The sequence below is a fragment of the Epinephelus moara genome, chromosome 13 (assembly GCF_006386435.1).
Source record: "Epinephelus moara isolate mb chromosome 13, YSFRI_EMoa_1.0, whole genome shotgun sequence".
NCBI classification, from domain to species: Eukaryota; Metazoa; Chordata; class Actinopteri; order Perciformes; family Serranidae; genus Epinephelus; species Epinephelus moara.
Genome location: NC_065518.1, coordinates 11,810,772 through 11,831,146, shown reverse-complemented (window position 1 = coordinate 11,831,146; position 20,375 = coordinate 11,810,772). Strand labels below are relative to the sequence as shown.

The 20,375-nt window shown below is 41.5% G+C and overlaps 1 protein-coding gene across 1 annotated transcript in view; it reads left to right on the top strand.

Moving 5' to 3' along the window:
- Positions 1-20,375, top strand: part of prkcea (protein kinase C, epsilon a) — a 60,789-nt gene that overhangs the window by 35,172 nt on the left and 5,242 nt on the right. Inside the window, exons 3-14 of the mRNA XM_050060100.1 lie at positions 5,756-5,921; positions 6,025-6,059; positions 7,716-7,804; positions 8,084-8,213; positions 10,989-11,131; positions 11,371-11,473; positions 12,108-12,322; positions 14,492-14,665; positions 14,764-14,918; positions 15,163-15,301; positions 17,293-17,481; positions 18,992-19,138. Coding sequence (XP_049916057.1) covers positions 5,756-5,921; positions 6,025-6,059; positions 7,716-7,804; positions 8,084-8,213; positions 10,989-11,131; positions 11,371-11,473; positions 12,108-12,322; positions 14,492-14,665; positions 14,764-14,918; positions 15,163-15,301; positions 17,293-17,481; positions 18,992-19,138 — 1,685 coding nt within the window. The remainder of the gene's footprint in view (positions 1-5,755; positions 5,922-6,024; positions 6,060-7,715; positions 7,805-8,083; positions 8,214-10,988; positions 11,132-11,370; positions 11,474-12,107; positions 12,323-14,491; positions 14,666-14,763; positions 14,919-15,162; positions 15,302-17,292; positions 17,482-18,991; positions 19,139-20,375) is intronic.

The following is a 20,375-nucleotide window of genomic DNA, read 5'->3' as shown; positions in this document are numbered from 1 at the left end:
CAGCGCTAAAATCAACCTGCGTAGTTGTCCCTCCATTGTGACATTACAAAGTGTCACATTTATCTTGCAAGTGTACTCTTCTTCAATGTTTTGTTTACTTCTTGGATTTTTCCCACATGGAAATTCTGACCAATCAAGAGCAGCTTTCTCACACAAGGCATTTGATCTGGTCCGCTTGTAAATGCTGCCGTGAGAACACGAACAAACTCTAGGCAATTATACAACGGTGCAACAAAATTAGCCCCTGATTCGGACCAAAGCAAGACAACTCTAGGTCTGAAAGCAGCCTTAGATTCCTTCAAATTGTCATAAAATGATAATTGTGTGTTATTTATTTATATCACACTTTTCAAAAATAAGATAACATTCTTTACAGACATAATAGCGAAAAATACACAAAATAAATAAGAATAAAAATATCCATAAGCCAGTCATTAAAAGGTCTTGAAAAGACTGGAAATTGCACCAGAATCATCAGCAAAAGGACCACCAGTGTTTAGTTGCTATTTCTCAAGCCTGAAGATTGAATGACAAGTGCATCTCACCCTCCTTTTCTCCGGCAGGATAAAGGCTCCCTCTGCTTCAGATTTATAAATATCATCTTTTTTATTTCACATTTCTGTCAATCTAATTCTGTAATTTTTGGGATGACTGCCTGATAGACAGATGTCATTTCTGAAGCCGCTCTCTCTAACACAACCATAATGTTGATGAGTTCAGGAACCACTTCTTTTTCTTTTAGTACAGCTAACTCAGTTGTTTGTCTTCAGAAAATTCAGTGTTTTATTGTTTTATTCATTCATTTATTTAAAAGAGACTTATTGTGCTTTTCCTTATTTTCCGTCATAATGTTGCAACATCAGATATTCAGATAATAAATGTGGCTGAAGTTTCAAGTAATGAAGTAAACGTGTGTAAAAGTAACCCCTGTGAACAAAACAGTGGAGGGGAAATATGTGACTGTAGGCTGTGTGTTCATATATGTTTACTCGCCAACAAAATCTAATTATCCTACATAGTACTTTGCATTCAAGATGGATCATCTGGGATTAATAATAAAATGCAAATTGATTTCAGTTTGAATGTTTTTGATAAAAATATGTGCATTTAAGTACGTGGCATTTATTGTTTTGTTTTTGGCTTTTTTTCTGTGGTATCAGATTGTGGCATTGCGAATCATGGAATTTTATTGGCATTGGTATCAACTACTTAACTTTTGGGGTCTCATTTATAAAACAATGCGTAGATTCCATACTTAAAATGTACATAAAGCCAAATATGGCATGTGTCCAAAAATATTCGACAGTTGCTACAGCCAGGTTTCCACCTCACGTCTGCGTCGCCAATTTCCCATCTCCAAAATGTTCCTTAGCATGGGTCAAAGTTTCTCCCATCAAGTCTGTTTTCATAGATCACAACTTTTGCATGGGAAGTGGCGTACACCTCTTTCAGGTCTCATTTTGTGCCTACACAGTTTTTATAAATGAGACCCCTGGTATCATAACATGCCTTACTGCTACACGTAACTACATGCTAACGTCAGGGAATATTTAATCTTGGTTGCCATTCGTGTTAATTTCTGATTAACACTAATCTGAAATCAGATTAACATTTAATCTGATTTCAGATCAGATTCCTATTGAATGTCTAGGTGTGAAGATTTTGGTTGAGAAGCTTTTATTGGTGATTTTTTTATGGTGGAATGTGCATCTATCCGCCATTGCCATCGTTCCCAAGCTGCAAGAACACTACAGCTACATGCTAACATCAGGGAACATTTAATCTTGGTTGCCGTTGTTGTTAATTTCTCCCTGATTTCAGATCAGATTCTTATTGGAACATTTATGGTTGAAAAGATTTTTGTTAAGAGACTTATTGGTGATTTTTGTCACAGTATAAAGTGCCGCTATTCTCTGTTACAGTCATTCCCCAGGTGAAGGAACACGCAAGCTACTAGCTAACGTCAGGGAACATTTAATCTTGGTTGCCATTGTTGTTAATTTCTCCCTGATTTCGGATCAGATTTCTGCTAGAACATGTGTAGTTATGAAGATTATGGTTTAGAAGCTTTTATTGGTGATTTTTTACAGTAAAGCGTGCAGCTATCATCCATTACCGTCGTTCCACAGCTGTAAGTACACTGTTACAAGTAGCTACATGCTAACATCAGGTAACATTTAATTTTGGTTGCCGTTGTTGTTAATTTCTCCCTGATTTCAGATCAGATTCTTATTGGAACGTTTATGGTTGAAAAGATTTTTGTTAAGAGGCTTTTATTGGTGATTTATTTTCATAGTAGAAAGTGGTGCTATTCTCTGTTACAGTCATTCCTAACCTGCAAGAACACTACAGCTACATGCTAACGTCAGGGAACATTTAATCTTGGTTGCCAGTGTTGTTAATTTCTCCCTGATTTCAGATCAGATTCTTATTGGAACATTTATGGTTGAAAAGATTTTTGTTAAGAGACTTTTATTGGTGGTTTTTGTCACAGTATAAAGTGCCGCTATAATGTGTTACAGTCATTCCCCAGGTGAAGGAACACGCAAGCTACTAGCTAACGTCAGGGAACATTTAATCTTGGTTGCCATTTTTGTTAATTTCTCCCTGATTTCGGATCAGATTCCTGCTAGAACATGTCTAGTTATGAACATTTTGGTTAAGAGGCTTTTATTGGTGATTTATTTTCATAGTAGAAAGTGCTACAATTCTTTGTTACAGTCATTCCTAATCGCCCCTCCTTGTCAGCATGCCTGTGTGTGTGTGTGTACGATGTTAATTTCTCGCAGATTTTGGATCATATTAACACTGGAACATGATAGATTGTAAAGATATAGCTTTTATTGGTGTTTTTTTTTTTTTAACAATAAAATGTGCCACTATACTCATTTACACTCATTCCTCAGCTGAAATGACAATGCAGAGACGCTGAGATACGGAAGACCCAGAAACGCTGACCAGTCATAGCAGACCAGGCTCAGACAGTATGAAAAAAATGTGGTGTTTTTGACCATTAAAAAATGTAAACATCTTCTACTAGAAACCCAAAATGCAAAAATGAGCACCACAGGTCTTTTTCAGGCTCAGTAGATTTTTTACACATTGTTATTTGACAAGCAGATGGATTACTGCCACGGTTGTATTGTCATTCATCTTTATGTCATATTTGTTTATGTCACCATCTGTAGTTCAGCTCTTCATCTCCTCTGTCTCCACTGTCTGCTGGTCTTCTACATGTTTGTGTCCGATTACCATCTTCTGTCCGGCCGTATGTGTGTGTTTATTGGACGGCCGTCTCCCAGTCGGTCACTCAGCTGAACCAGAGTACGTCTGTCTCCACGACGATCACTCTTAACTGTTGTTATGCCTCATCGCCCCTCCTTGTCAGCATGCCTGTGTGTGTGTACGTGTGCGTCCAGGACAGATGGATGATGTATTATGTAAAACAAAGTGATCCCAGTAATGGCCTGTTAAGCCGTCTCCCCTCTCTCACCAACACCACCATCGCACACAGAAAAACACACACTTCCACTCACACACACTCCTACTCACACTCACACACACTCTCAGAGTCCCTAGACAGCCTGTCTGTAATCGAACTCAGCAGTAACCACATCTATAACGCACCCAGGAGAGAGAGATGGAGGGAGCGTTAAAGAAAGGCAAACTAGGACAGGAGCTCGGAGAGAAGGAGTGTGTGTGGGAGTGAGAGTGGAGGTGGTTCTCTTGTCTTAAGGTTACCCTCGGAAAGCATTTATCTTTCCGGGGAGATGCGGAGAGGAAGGGAACGGCTGGTTGGATGGTGCTCGCTGAGGAGGAGTATTTTAATATGCTGTCCTTCGTTTTAGTGCCCACACATGAAAGTATAAATAGCAAGCACACGTACGTATGCATAGGCCGCTGGTAGGTGTGGGGTGTTTGTGAGGAAGAGGGAGGGAGGGGAGGAAGATGAGAGGCCGTTGAATGATTAAACATCTCAAGCAATGTGATGCAAATCATCCTTATTTGTACAAAGCATCTCAGGAAGTAAAATCAATGGGCGTTGAGAAAATATCAGTTATGTGTGTGAGTCTAAAATAGGGATGTTCCTGACAACTAATTTCCCTGACATTTAAACGGAAGATTAGACTCGGACTGGTCGACTCGTATAAAAGTAAGAAAACAGTCAAAGTTGAGCACAGTCAACCAGAAAGGTTTTACATTGCCTGAGAAAAAATGTTGCGTCTGTTATAAGAGCTGTTTGAAATCATTAATCACAATTTTCAACAACTATATCATATTTTAGGGCGGCACGGAGGTGCAGTGGTTAGCACTGTCGCCTCACAGCAAGAGGGTTCCTGGCTTAATCCGCGAAGGAAGCCTTTCTGTGTGGAGTTTGCATGTTCTCCCTGTGTCAGTGTGGGTTTTCTCTGGGTACTCCAGCTTCCTCCCACAGTCCAAAGACATGCAGGTTAATTGGTGACTCTAAATTGTCCGTAGGTGTGAATGTGAGTGTGAATGGTTGTCTATCTCTATGTGTCAGCCCAGTGTCAGCTGGGATAGGCTCTAGCCCCCTGTGACCCCCAACAGGATAAGTGGTTATGGAAGATGAATTTTAGGATTTCCATCAATTATATGATTGAAAAAATAACAACTCTCTGTAAACTGGTGCTAAATTGTTACATGGATAATCAGCTATGTCTGTAATGTGAATTCCTGCAGTTTTCTGTCGTTTTTGTGTCATATGTAAACAAAATAATATTTGAATATTATTAACACAAAAGTAGATCCCCTCCTGTTTTTAAAGCATTAAAGCAGATTTTAAAAATAATTGTATTTTAAGTAATTTCCAAGACACTTTCATAAAAAAGCCTTTCGTTTTTTACATCGTTTATTTTGCTTATTTAACGTTCCTATTTTAAATTGATTGTGACGGTCATGTTCTCATGTATTGTCATGAACTAATATCTTGTTTAGTCAGTAAAAAGGTGATTTAAAAAAAGACTACTTTATTTCCTTACATTTCACAGGTGTCAGTGTTGTATTTTTTGTATAAGACGGTGTTCAGACACACAACGTGCTTGGAGCAGCGTTCACAAATGGTTTGCAGCGGCATTTATAATCTCCAAATGGCGACATAAAACTTTCGTCGGAACGGCAGTGAGAAGGAGTTTTCTTTTCTTTAGGGATCTTTTTTGTTGTGGTGGCAAAGTCATTACCAGTGGAAACCCTGTTGCCCCTACTTTGCTGCACTCCAAACCAGAGCGCTCTTTTCTTCTTCTGTGGCAGCTTTGGCAGTGCTGTTCCCGATGCACTGTGATGACAACAACAGCATTACAACATCAACATTGTGCCGCAATCGCTGTTTCAAATGACAGAATTCCACTAAGTGCAACGCTTGTTGGAAAATAGTGTTTTCCATGATTTCTCCTGTCAGAGCTTTGTCGAGGCGGGACGAAATTTGACAGAGACAGCTGCCTTATAATTCTCCATACAGGAAAAACCCTGTTATGACAATATTTCTTTAGGAAAAACAACCTTTAAGAAATGTGCCTTATTATTTCAACAGCATTTTCTTCAATTATTGTTTTAAAAATAGATTTAACTGATTAGGATTTCTACTGCCAACTAGCGAGGGAAGCAAAGTTTAATCAACTAGTCGACCAGTAGCACACATCCCTAATCTAAAACTCACCCAGGGGCTCAAAAAGCTCAGAAATGTCTCTTTGCAGATGTATTTCTGTGTTGATAAACTTGTCTTCTGTTCACTCGACAGCCACGGGGACCAATGAGAATGAGGAGCGGGTGTTTCGAGAGAGGATCGGTCCTCGCCGGCGACAGGGCGCCGTCCGAAGACGCGTCCATCAAGTCAATGGACACAAGTTCATGGCCACCTACCTGAGACAACCAACCTACTGCTCACATTGCAGAGATTTTATCTGGTAGGAAACACAAACACACATATCGGTCTGAGCTGCTGTTGTGTTTCATTAAAGCAACCTGGCTGAAATGCTGACTCCTGTGTGTGTGTGTGTGATCTGATAGGGGCGTGCTGGGGAAGCAGGGATACCAGTGTCAGGGTGAGTACCTTTCTCTGGCAGATTCCAATTTCTCAAGTAACACTGCACGTCATTTATTATTCAAGCTCGAGAACACAAGAGAGATAACGTGTTACTGAATGACGGCTGTGATTTGGCCTCAAGCCACCTTCACCCAGAGCCACAGATGACCTACATCACACCAACCACATCCACTATGATACTTTATAGTAGTAAAATGCAAGTTTTTCTTCAGTGAACACAAACATCCTAAAAATTCAGCGGAGGTCAAAGTGTTTACTAAAGTCATTTGTAGGGTTAGACACAGAAATCCAGTATTAAACAGGATCCAGGGCTAAAATATTCAAGACCGTAGTAGTGACAGCGGCTGATAGAACTTTACACTCAAAAGTCTGGTTACACTTCACTAGAGTCAATGCTGATGATGCTCGTTGCCACAAGTGCACCAAGTATTTTGCACTTAAGGGTGGAAACACGAGCAGTCTTTTGATAAAATCTAGTGAAAGTGCGTCACATACAGGTGGAGAAATGTTCCCTTGATGCTCCATAGGTTTTGATTTATTTTGACAAGGCGCAGCTCCTAACAGAGTTTGACAGGATTGTTTTTTTTGTTTGTTTTTCTGAGACTAAGTGACCAATGAAATCTTGCCGACTAATGATATTTCTGGTCGACTAACATTTGGTCGACTATCAGGGAGCAGCTCTAGATTGAGGGGCCATACACATGCTGCGTTTCTTGCAGCCTCAAATTCATTGTTACAATGTAGACGTGCGTTGGATAAACAGAGTTTAACTTCTGGAACGCAGCAGCGCGCACCGCATGTCATGTGATGAGGAACAACCAATCACAGCTGATAGATATCTTTCCCTTCTTCCGTAAATATTCAGTCTGATAAATACGGAAAAGTTGATCATGTTAGTGCAGGGCTACCCAGAGCTTTACATCTGTCCCACGGACGATAGGCCTACACACTTCATCAATCATTTCATAGCTCACTCAGCAGGTTATGTAGAAAAAAATCATTTTAAAATATTTGAATTTACAGTAATGAAGGTTTTACGGGATTGTTTGATATTAATGTTTTGTCTTGCGAGTGCAGCTAAGCGGCAACACACACGGATTGACACAGAATATTTCTTGAGATAAAAGAATTTAAAAAAAATTATGACACCTGTCGTTTTTGATAAATCTTGCCTTCAGGACTTTACAGCGCTCTGGAGTTGATTTAGAATTCAAATGTCAACGTTATGAATGAAGCATGAACTGTTTGGTACAGTCCCAAATTGTAGTATCTAGTGTGTGTGTGTAGGAGAGGCTGCGGCAGCTACACAACACTCTTTACAGGCTTTGTAGATTTTTATTATGTTGTTTTAGAAAGTTTAGATCGTGCTGTCACATTTTTATATCGACTTTTAATGTGGGTCAGTCTCACTCGGCCGCTCCCCGACCCCTTTAATAAGGTCAGCATTAGCACGGATATTAAATCAGTGTATCAAATCGATGCATCACTAGGTGCACCAGGGCCGCTTTCATTCTTCCCAGTACAGTACATCACACAGTGATAACATCACATATCGGTAGACAAATGCTGCGGGCCAAACTGATCATCATGTAAACCTGACTTGTCTGAACTTAACGACATTTGTGAAGGCCCGATGTTGATGCTCTGCTTCCAGTGTGTACGTGTGTCGTCCACAAGCGCTGCCATGAGCTCATCATCACCAAGTGTGCCGGGATGAAGAAGCAGGAGGACACACCTGAGGAGGTATGCATGCAGACAGGACACATGGAGGATGTTAAGCTCAGATGAATATGTCCTTTTTTAATGTTTATTATCTGTTAAAAAAAACCATGAAGGAAGAACAGAATACAGACACTCACCATTCAGACCTATTGTGAATAAATCTGTTTCACCAAAGGTAACGTGTGTACACTGTGTACAAACACTTGAGCCACATGCATTATTCTGCCGATAATGCAGCAGTGACCTCTTTGTAACACCATGTGTGTGTGTGTGTGTGTGTGTGTGTGTCTCCCTCTGTAGGTGGGCTCACAGCGGTTCAGTGTTAACATGCCCCATAAGTTCAGTATCCACAACTACAAGGTCCCCACCTTCTGTGACCACTGTGGCTCCCTGCTGTGGGGCCTCATGAGGCAGGGCCTGCAGTGCAAAGGTGAGTTCACGTGCAGTGGGGAGTTTACAGCATCAGCAGCGCACACTGGACACATATAGGGGTGCTCGTGTTTTTGCAGCCTCCTCGGAGCCTAAAAGTGCATGTACTTGGATTCAAAGGCTGTGAGCAACAAAAGACAAGTGTTTCAATAAATGTTGGTTAGTTTTGTAAAAGTACTTAAAGTCACAGGGAAATTAAAAATGACATTTTCGTTACAGTTCAATAATAAATGCCAACACACGCACTTGTATCTCTGCTGAGAAAGATTTGTTGTTTTTTACTTAGCAGGATCAAAGATTGGTGAACAGATTTAAAAGTAGTTTTGTGAAATTTTAGGTCAAGCTAATACTTTCTGCAGCAGATCTGGGAATTAAATTCAAAGGATTTTCTAACATTTGAAAAATAATTCTGCTGTTTTTTAATAAAATAGTGCACAATATCTGACACCTGTACCTGGAGAATATCTGTCACTAGGTGTATAAACATTTTCTGTTATTAAAATAAAATAGTTTGTAGAGCTGAAACAATTAGTCAGTTAATCGTTAGGAAAATTAATTCCATTTTCAGATGTTTGGATCGGTGTCTTTTCCCTGATAATTTAATAGTTTCAAGTGTCACCCTGGTAATTCATTGAAAAAAATGGACGGATTAATTGATACTAAAAATAATCAGGAGTTGCAGGTCTATAAAAAGTCTTTGATATCTTTCGGGGAATGGATCCAAAGTGTAATGTTGATTTTTTTATTTATTTTTAAAGATTTCACTCGTGAAAAAGCTGTTGCTGGAATTAATTTATTTTAATGAACGATTGAGGTTTTCTTGGCCCATTCTGATTTTTTTAAAGTCTGACCTGCCGAATCTGATATTGACCTATTCCGATTTTTGCACTGTAACTGACGGCATGCGCAGACATTTTTGCAGCTTTTCTTTCACGGAAAATTCAATTATATATTCATTATAAAACATTATTCAATAACTTACATTTTCTCAAAAGCTGAACCAGGTTACAAGACCTTCTCTCACTTAACTCTAAATAAAAAAGTGCTTCAGGTTACTGCACAGAGCTTTTTTACGAATAAAATCCAACTGAGAATGACAGTATATGCAGTATATCCCGCTTTATCTAAGGGTGTTTTCACACTTGGTCCTTTTCAGCCCTCTAAACGGACTCAGAGCGGTGACTCAGCATCTCCAAGAGAACTCAGACCGACTGCGGTTTGCTTAAGCTGTACCTTGTACCTCTTTGCCATTGTATTTAGCCCTCTAGATCACATGCTGTTGACCTGGGGCACCTGAAAAAACAGACAAAACCACGTCAGCCTGTAACGCTTGCAAGGACGAAAGACAAGGAGTAGTTTGGTCCACGGAAGATACTGCACGTCTCCAGATGTGGAATGTAGAATACATCAATTCTAAGGTTTTCCTCCAATTTTAAGTTCATCTGAAAGCGAGGGGCTTCATAACCCACTGCATATATATCGTATTCAGGTTACAGTGTGAACAGAGAGAGGACTGAGGCCACTTCAAATGAACCGACAGTAGCTCCTGTTCCACCGACATTTCCAGGAACTCTTATTTCCAGGAATTTATTAACCTGGTAAAATAATTCCCGGTGTGGTTTGCGTTTCCACCGCACGTCAAAGTTCCGGAAAATGTATTTAAATCAATTTGAGTTGCCGACTTGAAGTCCCGCTGAATTTTTTCCTCGGCAAATACGCTCCAAAGAGCCTGGACCTCGTCGTCTGTCCACTTCTCGTAACTTCTCTTTTTTTGCTACATTTTCCAAATGATCAAAACACGAATGAAGTGAAGCTTGTAGAAATGAAATAAAGTTTGCAGCCACACTGGCACGGAGGTGCGGATCGCTGCAAGTGTGTGTTCCACCAATCAGCGTTCTTCAGCAAACAGCCCCGCCCCTCAAGAATTCTGGGGGATCTGAAAAGTCCTACCCCCCTACTAGGTACTTTTTTTAGGGAAAGGTTGGGGTTGAGGGAAAGTTTTTTTCCCCGGGTAATTTCGGTGGAAACGCACAGAGGTTTTTCAAAATCCTGGGTAAATGATTAAAGTTCCTGCGGTGGGAAAGAACTGAGACTCTTTTCTGTTCATTTTCTGGTCAGTTTCAGCTCTGATGGGTTCTCGGTCCTCTTTCTGTTCACACTATATATAATATATATTAACGTAGTTTTGTTTTTACATTGACTCGGTACTGCCGTGTGGTTGTGAAGCCCCTCGCTTTGAGATTAACTTAAAATTGAAGGCGTTTGACGTACTCTACATTCCACATCTGGAGACATGCAGTATCTTCCTTGGACCAAACTACTCCCCGTCCTGCGTCCTTGTAAGCGTTACAGGCCGATGTGGCTTCGTCTGTTTTTTCCAAGCTTCTCAGGTCAACAGCGTGTGATCTAGATGTCTGAATACAACGGCAAAGAGCAAAGCGAACCTGGAGCGCTTTGTGTTCACAAGGCACAGGTTAAGCGAACCGCACCGCACAATTGAAGCGAACCAAACTCAGACCATCTCCCGAGTGTTCACAGTTGGGCAAAAAATGCTGAGTCACCGCTCTGAGTCCTCTTAGAGGGCTGAAAAGGACCAGCCCTTAGGGTTTTTTCACACTTGGTCGCGTGTTGTTGTCGAACCCTGGTCTGAGCCGTTTGGATGCTACGTTGTGATTGGCCAGTCTGCATCTGGGGGCGGGACTTAGCAAAGGGTAGCCAGTTCTTGTCACCTGTTCTTTAACCTGAACCGTTCTCGTGTTTTTCTGTTGCTATGCAGTGTGTAAGATGAATGTGCACAGGCGGTGTGAGACCAATGTAGCTCCTAACTGCGGTGTGGACGCCCGAGGGATCGCTAAGGTCCTGTCTGACCTGGGAGTCACGCCTGACAAGATCTCCAACACCGCACAGCGCAGGAGGAAGGTAACAAGTCTTTCTCTCAAATAAAGATGTTTCCATTAGAAAGGGTTTATTTCAACAATAGGGTCTTCTTTTCATTAATTTTGAGACAATGTGATTTTTAAAACTGTTGTGAGTTTTCTGTGGACACTGATGCACGCTTCAACTGAGAAACCGCTTCCACTCCCTGACCCATGATTCAAGTACACGATTTTAAGAGTGTAGCCCAAAGCAACGGTCATGTTGTCTCTCTCCCTCTGCAGTTGACTCCAGGGCAGGACCCTCCCCAGTCTCCTCCTGAGCTCTCCCAGACTGAGGAGAACAGCTTCAGCCAGCCAGCTGTCCCCACCTCCCCCTCCCAGCAGGGTAACACTGAACACACACACACATACACATACACACCATCACGGATTTGACACAAACAGGCAGACATTTCAAAGCTCTGTGAGATGCGTTCTTAGCAGCATGCTGTTTTAATGTGTTAATTTTACCAGTAAGAGGTAGCATTTCCATTTCAGTAATAATATTGTCACTTCTTTTAAGAATAAGTGGTTGAATGTGTTATTGTCCTTGTGTATATATAAGACTTGCATTATCCAAGAATTATCCCCCACCGCCCACCACCATTTGGTTGTCACAGTTAGTCATCGTCCTCTCACACTTTGCAAGCCGAGATATAAAAGTTAACTTTCTCTTTGTGGAAGGATTCCCATTTTTGATTTGTGGAGCCAAACGTTGATGAATACGACTGCTATTTAATCACCCTGGTCAGAGACGCTGTAACTGAGCCATCCAGGTTTCAACAGAGGATGTGATCATCATTTTTCATCATCATCAAGTTTATTGAAAAGTAATCAGTAACAAATAATGAACAACATTTCTAAAAAATATATATATTTATATATATACATATATTTTTTTGCATAATGAACTGACAGCAAAAAAGACAGTCAGCCTGTTTTCGCTGATGTCTGATCTGCTTTTCCGTTGGCACCCACAGACTTGGCACAGTTAGAACGCCTGCAGGACGCGCTGTCACTCGACCAGCAGGGACCCCAGCACTCCTCCTCCTCCTCCTCTTCCTCCTCCTCCACCACCTCCTCTTCCTCCTCGTCCTCCTCCTCCTCGGCAGGCAGGGAGAACGGACAGATCCAGAGGAGGAGCCTCAAGGACTTCAACTTTATCAAGGTTCTCGGCAAAGGCAGCTTCGGCAAGGTGCGGCGACACAGAGGAGGCGTTTGAGGGGGATGTTTGTTTGTTTACTGCTCATTATGTTCATAATTGAAACAGGTTTTTCTGTTGTTCTTTTAGCACCCTGTTCATCATGGCTTCCATTATTCATAGCTGCCAAATTATCAGGAGACATCAGGGAATATCAGGGACCAGAATAGAACAATTCACATGTCAGTTATGTTTTTTGGAGGCAGCTGTTTTCACACATTACATTTCACTACGTGCCATACCAAACAGTAACCAGACTTTTTCCTAGTCTTATTCTATTCTAACTAAAACAAAACACTGCCTCACAGTTATGGATAACATTAAAGCTGCACTAATCAATGTTTTTATATCGTCAGCTGATCCCCTCAGCTGCAGTGAGCCTCAAAGCGTCTTAAGCGGAATTTATATGTGTGCGTCAAATCAACACCGTACAACGTAGAGCCTATGCAGTAGTCTGACGTGCACCTCCCCAGAAATGTAACTACACGTAACGGCGACGCAGACCTCCTGTCTATTTCTGTAAGCTGAAACCATTTCCCTNTTGTAATGGAGCCGAATTTTGTAACGTTACCTTTGTTAAATGTTACTGTTGTCCCTGGCTTCATATGAGTAGAGGAAAAGTCTGCTAGCTGCTGGGCTAATTTGTTTCTCAGGCAAGCTCAGGGGTTTAGTGTTGCCAGAGCCCACAGGAACGACACTCGGCGATGCTTTTTTTTTCTCAGAGTGACGATTAGAATATATGCAGTTCACATAACCCGGCCAAATTAACATATACGTAAACACGTGAAGATCCAGTCATTAGTAAAAGTGTATGTCATATAAAAACTAAAGTGATGGTCAAAGTTGTCACAGTGAAATTTAAGGTGTGTTGATGGATTCATGTCGTCAGCTAATGCACTGAGTACTCTATTGACCAATCAGACTGCAGTGTTCATAGCTCCACCTTTTAGTACCAGATCTGTGTGCTAGGTACCCCAACAGAGGGGGGACCAAAAATAGGGACGGTACAGAACGGTTCCATTGGTACCATCCACAACTTTTCACAGTGGAAACAGGGAAAAAAATGTACCGATCTGAACTGTACCGTACTGCTCGGTGGAAACAGGGCTTATGCAAGCTTTTCTGTTTTGACACAGGAAACAATATGGCGGCCAACTGGTTTCAAATAATCTTGAATTACAGGCAAACAGTAAGCTAAAATATGTTTCTGAAAACATTTTAGGCAACACAGTAACAGAGTCTTGGCTCATATTTGATCAGCGCCGCTTAGTTTTAGAATTTGATCTGAATCAGACGGAGAGAAGGATGTTTCCACTCTTTGTCTTCGGAGGCGGGCACACGAAAATGCGGAAGTACAGTTTGTAATTTCAAGTAAAAAGTCCTAGCGTCAGCAAAACAATCCAGCAGATTTGAGTTGGAAGATGAGCGAGGAGATCTGGCCGCAGTTCATTTACACATACCACCAACAATGTTATGATACAAAGCTGGTTGAAAATAGGCTAAGTGTTGCTTCTCTGAAGCAACACTCAGTATCTCCAAATAACTATTTTGGCTTAGTATTTGTAGATGTTGAAAGTAGAAGCCCAAAAAGGAGGTCCTCACACTTTTTGTCCCAAATATAGTAACTTGTGCTCTTTAAATGTTACACCAAAAATTATTGACCTTTGGAAAGGCCCAAAACATGTACTGGAGGAGTCTGGGTGGTGAGACTTCTGAGCCGGTGTAATAAAATTTTGACCGAGACTGTTCCAGCCGGACGCTCTCCATGAGCTTGAGCTTGATGGGCAGCTGTTTTTGTTTGTTTTGTTTTGTTTCCTCATGAAAAGAAAAAGAAAAGCTCTGATAAATTGCTAAACACTATCTGAACAGCACCAAACAGCTGACGAAGTTAGTGGCTAGCTGCTGAACATTAAGCAGCTGGGGTGGAGACCAAAACAGGGCAAAAAGGAAAGGGAATATTGAATTAAAGTTCTGCCAACGTTTGTTTTAAATCATGTCAACTCAGGTTTCCCCAAGAGCAGGTCAACATGTTCAGATGTCTTGTTTTATCCGAATAACCGAAGAACCAAATTATTGTTTCTCTCTGCCGTCTTGTTTTTATAATAATTTTTAAATGCTGTTTTCATACTAAATTCTCCTTCATGTCTTTTATCTCTCATCCAGGTGATGCTGGCAGAGCTGAAGGGGACGGAGGAAGTTTACGCCGTCAAAGTTTTGAAGAAGGACGTGATCCTGCAGGATGACGACGTGGACTGCACCATGACCGAGAAGCGCATCCTGGCCCTCGCCCGCCGACACCCCTACCTCACCCAGCTTTACTGCTGCTTCCAGACACGAGTGAGACCACGAGACAGCACCCACGCATGCTGATGTAAAAGTTCATCTCTGTTTTCTGTCTCATACCCCTCCCTCTTTCTCTCTCCCTGTCTCTGCAGGACCGTTTGTTTTTTGTAATGGAATATGTGAACGGAGGAGACCTGATGTTCCAGATTCAGCGATCCAGGAAGTTTGACGAGCCTCGCTCTCGTTTTTATGCCGCCGAAGTCACCTCAGCCCTCATGTTCCTGCACCGCAACGGGGTCATCTACAGGTAAACGCCTCCTTATTTTTATGTTCTTTCAGCCAAGGACACCTTGTTAGAAAAACTGAGATAATTTGAAGGACTATCAGGGAATTTCACAAATGGTCTTACCAGGAACAAACCAGAAGGTGCATAACAACATGCATTACATGATGATTCTCACTTCTTTTTCTTTTACATCACATGCTCACTTGCCCACTGTGGTGGAAACCAGATGGTGCTGATTCTCACTCTGTCTGTCTTTCTCTCTCAGGGATCTGAAGCTGGATAACATCCTGTTGGACGCAGAGGGACACTGTAAGCTGGCAGACTTCGGCATGTGCAAAGAGGGCATCATGAACGGAGTGACCACCACCACCTTCTGTGGCACGCCAGACTACATCGCCCCTGAGGTGAGCTCAACCGTGGTATAAGCCCCGTTTCCACCAAACACTTTCAGTATGGTGCCTTTGGAACCAACAGTAACCCTTCAGACATGGTACCTAGACCCTAGTGTTTCCACTGGAAACAGTGCTCTTAAATGTGGGCGGGGTTGTTGTCACACACTGCTCCGTCCAGCACTCACTGTATTTCCTCATTACCGGTGACACAGATGGAAGTCTGCACCTCGTTTATCATCCACAGAACGAGGCTGCACGCCGACATTTTCAGAACAAAATAAAACAGGCTGCAGTGAGAGTCTCTCTCCATGGGATATTTAAAAATAGCAGGTTTGTGCATTTAGTCCTTCTCAGGCAAGCTCAGGGGTTTAGTGTTGCTGGAGCCCACAGGAACAACGCTCCACAACGCTTTTTTTTTTCTCAAAGTGAGGATTGAGATATATGCCATCCTGGTCTAAATTTATATATTTATACGCTTAAAGATTCACTCAATGCTAAAAGTGTATGTCTTTTAAAATCTGAAGTAATGGTCAAAGTTGTCACAGTGAAATTTAAGGTGTGCTGATGGATTCACGTCATCAACTCATGCATTGAGTAACATTACAAGTTAACGTTCCACCTTAAAAGTTGCCGGCAGTCGGCCCAGTGAATGAAGTTATTTTTTCTCAGACTCCAGCTGCTGTGAGAGGCAGCAAAACATCCTTTCATTTTATAGTTACAGTTTACTAATAAAACTCTCCACAGTATGAACAGTGGTTACATGAGCCTCAAAACCAGACACAACTCAGCCCTGAGCAGAGTGACCGTCCTCTACTGACCAATCAGACTGCAGTGTTCACAGCTCCACCTTTTAGTACCAGATCTGTGTGCTAGGTACCCCAACAGAGGGGGGACCAAAATGGGGACGGTACAGAACGGTTCCATTGGTACCATCCACAACTTTACACTGTGGAAACAAAAAAAAAAAGCGTACTGAACTGTACCGTACTGCTCCCAGTGATCAGAGGAGAAATCCTGTCTGGGACCTTGTCGGTACTGATATCCATCCATCTGGTATTATAAGAGGTTTGCAGATCCAATCCAACAAAAATAAGTTAAATCACACGTAGAGCTTTGATCGGGCCCAAAAAGTACATATATATATATGTATACCACTGACAGGTGAAGTGAATAACATTGATCGTCTTGTTACAATGCAATATTCTGGCAGGAAACCTTTGGCTCTGGCATTTATGTGGATGCCACCTGACATCCAGCCACCTAAACGCCAGTGCAGACCAGGTACAGGTGGATGTCGGTTAAAAAATCAGAAAACCAGTAGAATGCGTTTTATACCTAAATCTAAAACGTTTTAGGGAAAAATTTCAGCGGACTTTTCATTTTCTTTTTTCCCCTCTTTTGTTCCTATTCCTTTATTTCCTTTCCTGCATTTCATCTCTCCCTCTTTCTGTCTTTTCTTTTCCTTAAGTCATAGCGAAAATAATTCTACTTTGTCTTTTACTTTTGATACTTTTGCATATTTTTCACTAATATCTCTTCCTCATTTTTAGTATATAAAACATCTGATGAGGTTCGTGGAAATATAAGTAATAATTTCAGTTTTTCTGCCAATTCTTCTGATGGTTTTTGTTTTTGTTTTTTTGCACCTTAACAGAATGAATTGCTCTTAAATAACTGTTTGTAAATGTCCTCCTATAATGTGTTTCTTCCGCACTTGGTTTCTATACTTTAAATCTTTTATGTGAGGTGCTCTGAACGGGCCTGTTGCAGAAATGCGCTATCTAAATTATCGTTTTAAGGATCCAAATGGTGATAAACATTAGAAGTTTTTCAGTTAAATTAATTGTTTGATTTCTTGTGCACAAACATTACAGATAAGAGTTCTACTGTGTCGACGCATTTCTGCAGAGTCTATAGTGCTTTCCAGTCAGGTGCACCAGCGGAACTGTGTTGCTGTATTTTCCTGTCCTCCATGTTGAGTCGTGTCATGTTGTCGCATTCAGATCCTGCAGGAGCTGGAGTACGGAGCCTCCGTGGACTGGTGGGCCCTCGGGGTGCTGATGTATGAGATGATGGCTGGACAGCCTCCGTTCGAAGCCGACAACGAAGACGATTTGTTCGAGTCAATTCTCCATGATGACGTCCTGTACCCCGTGTGGCTCAGCAAAGAAGCTGTTTCTATCCTCAGAGCGGTATGCGTCGCCTCTTCACAATGACACTCCTCTTTCAGTGCTGTCTTTATTTGGTTATTCATCAGAGTTTCTCTTTATGGGTACATTTCCTCCTCTGCAGCAGGCACTCGAAGGCGTCCATGGCAAAATGAGGAATAGTTTAATTTTAAATAATTAAATTAAGTAGATTTCATCCCAGTCAGATAATGCACTGTATGAATGAGGGCTTCTTGGCCTTTTGTTTCCTATCCACATACTTTGTAAGCCTTTTCTTCACCAAATCAACATACACATAATATTTTTTGTAAAAATGTCTTCCGACAGAACCTTTCTAAAAATCATATATGTGGTAATTTTGCAGTCAAAGGAAGCAAAAAATTGGCTGAAATGGTTGAAAGGTTGCTTTTTTTGGACATCTTTGTCACATGAAGCTCCAGTTTTAGAGAACTAAGCATCCAGTTTTATGAAAAATAAATATCTGGTGAACATTTACCGCTTTCTAAAGCAATTTCCACAATCATGAAAGACTCTTCGAAAGAGCTGGATAAAAAAACATATCGTCCCTGTTGCTTGATTAAAAGGATTTTTTAACCTTTTTCTAAAGTTGTGAAAAATAAAAAATGCTTTTTTTCTCTTTTTGTGCACACAAATGATCTGATTGCGTGGTTTTATTTGAAAACATTTAATAATAGAAAGTAACATTAACACCGTCTTCGTGAGGAAACGGAGCCGGGAAACATGTAAAAAATCGTTTTTGGTTGCAACAGATAAAAGAGGTTCTTGAAATCAAAGAGAAGAGCTCGCTGAAATACAGTCATTTGAATGCCGTAGTCACAACAGTTACAGGACGCTCAGCTTTTAGCCAGACGTAGCCTTTTAACCAAGATGTCCACACGTCTTTTCACCTTCAAATCACTGCTGCGTTACGAAATGGATGTCTGTGACTTTCAAAACTTTTCCTTCAAAAGATTTCACTTTATGCGGAAAGGTTTAACTTGAGATTTTCAGGTGTCCGTCCCATACTCCTGTTGTCATTGCTGTCTCCCTATCATTCATGTTTCTGTCTTCGAAGCTGCACACGAACAAATGAAGCTCATTCGCAGTGCACTTAACGCAGAGGTGTTCCTTTTCTCTTTGCACCGATACTCAGAGGAACAAAAAAAGTCAGTCAAAGAGGTTAAAGTAGTAACAATGCCGCCATGGAAGTGGCACAGTAGATCACAAAGAGCTCTTACAGTACTGAACAGACAACAGAACCAAAGAGACACAGCTTTCAGACACAGTAAATAACACCAGCACTCTGCTGACCTGTTTCATCACTCTGCCACTACGTCGCTCTGTTTGTATCACAGAGCCATTAATGCCTCTGCTCTATTATTAGCACTGAAATGCTTTTTGCTCAACCCCTCGTTCTGCTTCTGTCCTCATCGTTTTATGGATGAAACCGCAGCGGAGCGTCTTAAAGGGGGCTGGACTGCTGACAGTGTGATTGGAAATCAGACGTGTGTATTGTGTGTGTTTGTGTATGTAGTTCATGACCAAGAACCCGGCCAAGCGTCTGGGCTGCGTGGTGAGCCAGGGCTGCGAGGAGGCCATCAAGACCCACGCCTTCTTCAGAGAGATCGACTGGGTCCTGCTGGAGCAGAGGAAAGTCAAACCACCCTTTAAACCAAGGATTGTAAGAAACACACACACACACACACACACACTGTTTTTTCATCCTTACACAACTGTGAATCTGACAAACCTGTTAAATGTGACCATCTGTCGTTTTCCATGTACTTACAAATTCATGCATCCGAGGCTATGTATTTTGTTTTTTACTGACTTTTACTAAAACAGATTACAGTAAAAAAGATGCAGAAGGTTTTAATTTCATTCTGCTCACATCCACAAGCTTTTGTGTCCTGCTGCAGAACACTTTGCTCTGCAGTTTACAGTAAAACGAGGTCCTCTTGTGGCCAAAACAGCTCACAGGCCATTTATAGTGATGGGGGAAAAAAGAAGAAGGAAAATGATAATAAGCCACTGTTCCTGTAGCAGTTAGTTACACCATTTGAACCATAATTATGCCATTTTAGGCTGTATTTGATTTAAGTAAAGTTCATGTGTGGCTGCAGAGTTCAACTCTGATGTGTGTGTGTGTTAAATATATGTTTTTAAACGTTTACATTTCCCAAAAGAAAGTATTGTTTAGGAATATTATCAGGTCTTGTAGTGGCCCTAGTATTAAAAAATGTCACACAGTGCAGTCTAAGGGATTAGGCCCCGATCACACAGGAAGACACTCCGCACTGCCTTTTCTTTTTTATTGAATGCCACTAGTAAAAAAATGCTTGCTGCGCCTATTGTTGCCTGGCAACCACGCCCTCACCTCCTCACACCAACTTTCCCGTTTAATCAATCTACAGTTTTCTTTTTTCAGTATCTAGCTCCTGACATGTTGAGGCAGAGGATACTTGCTGTAGCTCTGGTTGAGGGTGAGAGGCTGTCAGCAAATAGTTTGTTGGGCACAGGGAAACAGAGATCTGTGTGGGTACATGAGACCCTAAAAAAGAGGGTGGATCATGGGGAGTACCACCAGTTGGTCCAGGAGCTTCTCCTCCATGATGGAAGTTTCCAGGCATATTTTAGGATGAGTCAGGGGCAGTTTGACAACCTGCTGTCTATTGTCAGGCCGTATAGCTCTGGGTTTTCAGCAAACTCTACCACCAGTTTCTCCTCCATTGTTTACCAACTGTAAACTTGTTGTCGTGACCACCACAGAAGGCCCGTCAAATCTCTCTCAAATCATCCAATTGGACATGGGAAGAAAGATGACAAAAAAACAGATGACATGGGGCACTTTTCCGCTCTGAAGTTTTCTCAACTTGAGTTCAGAGCACTCCGGCAAGGCACGTCGCAACGCAAAAACC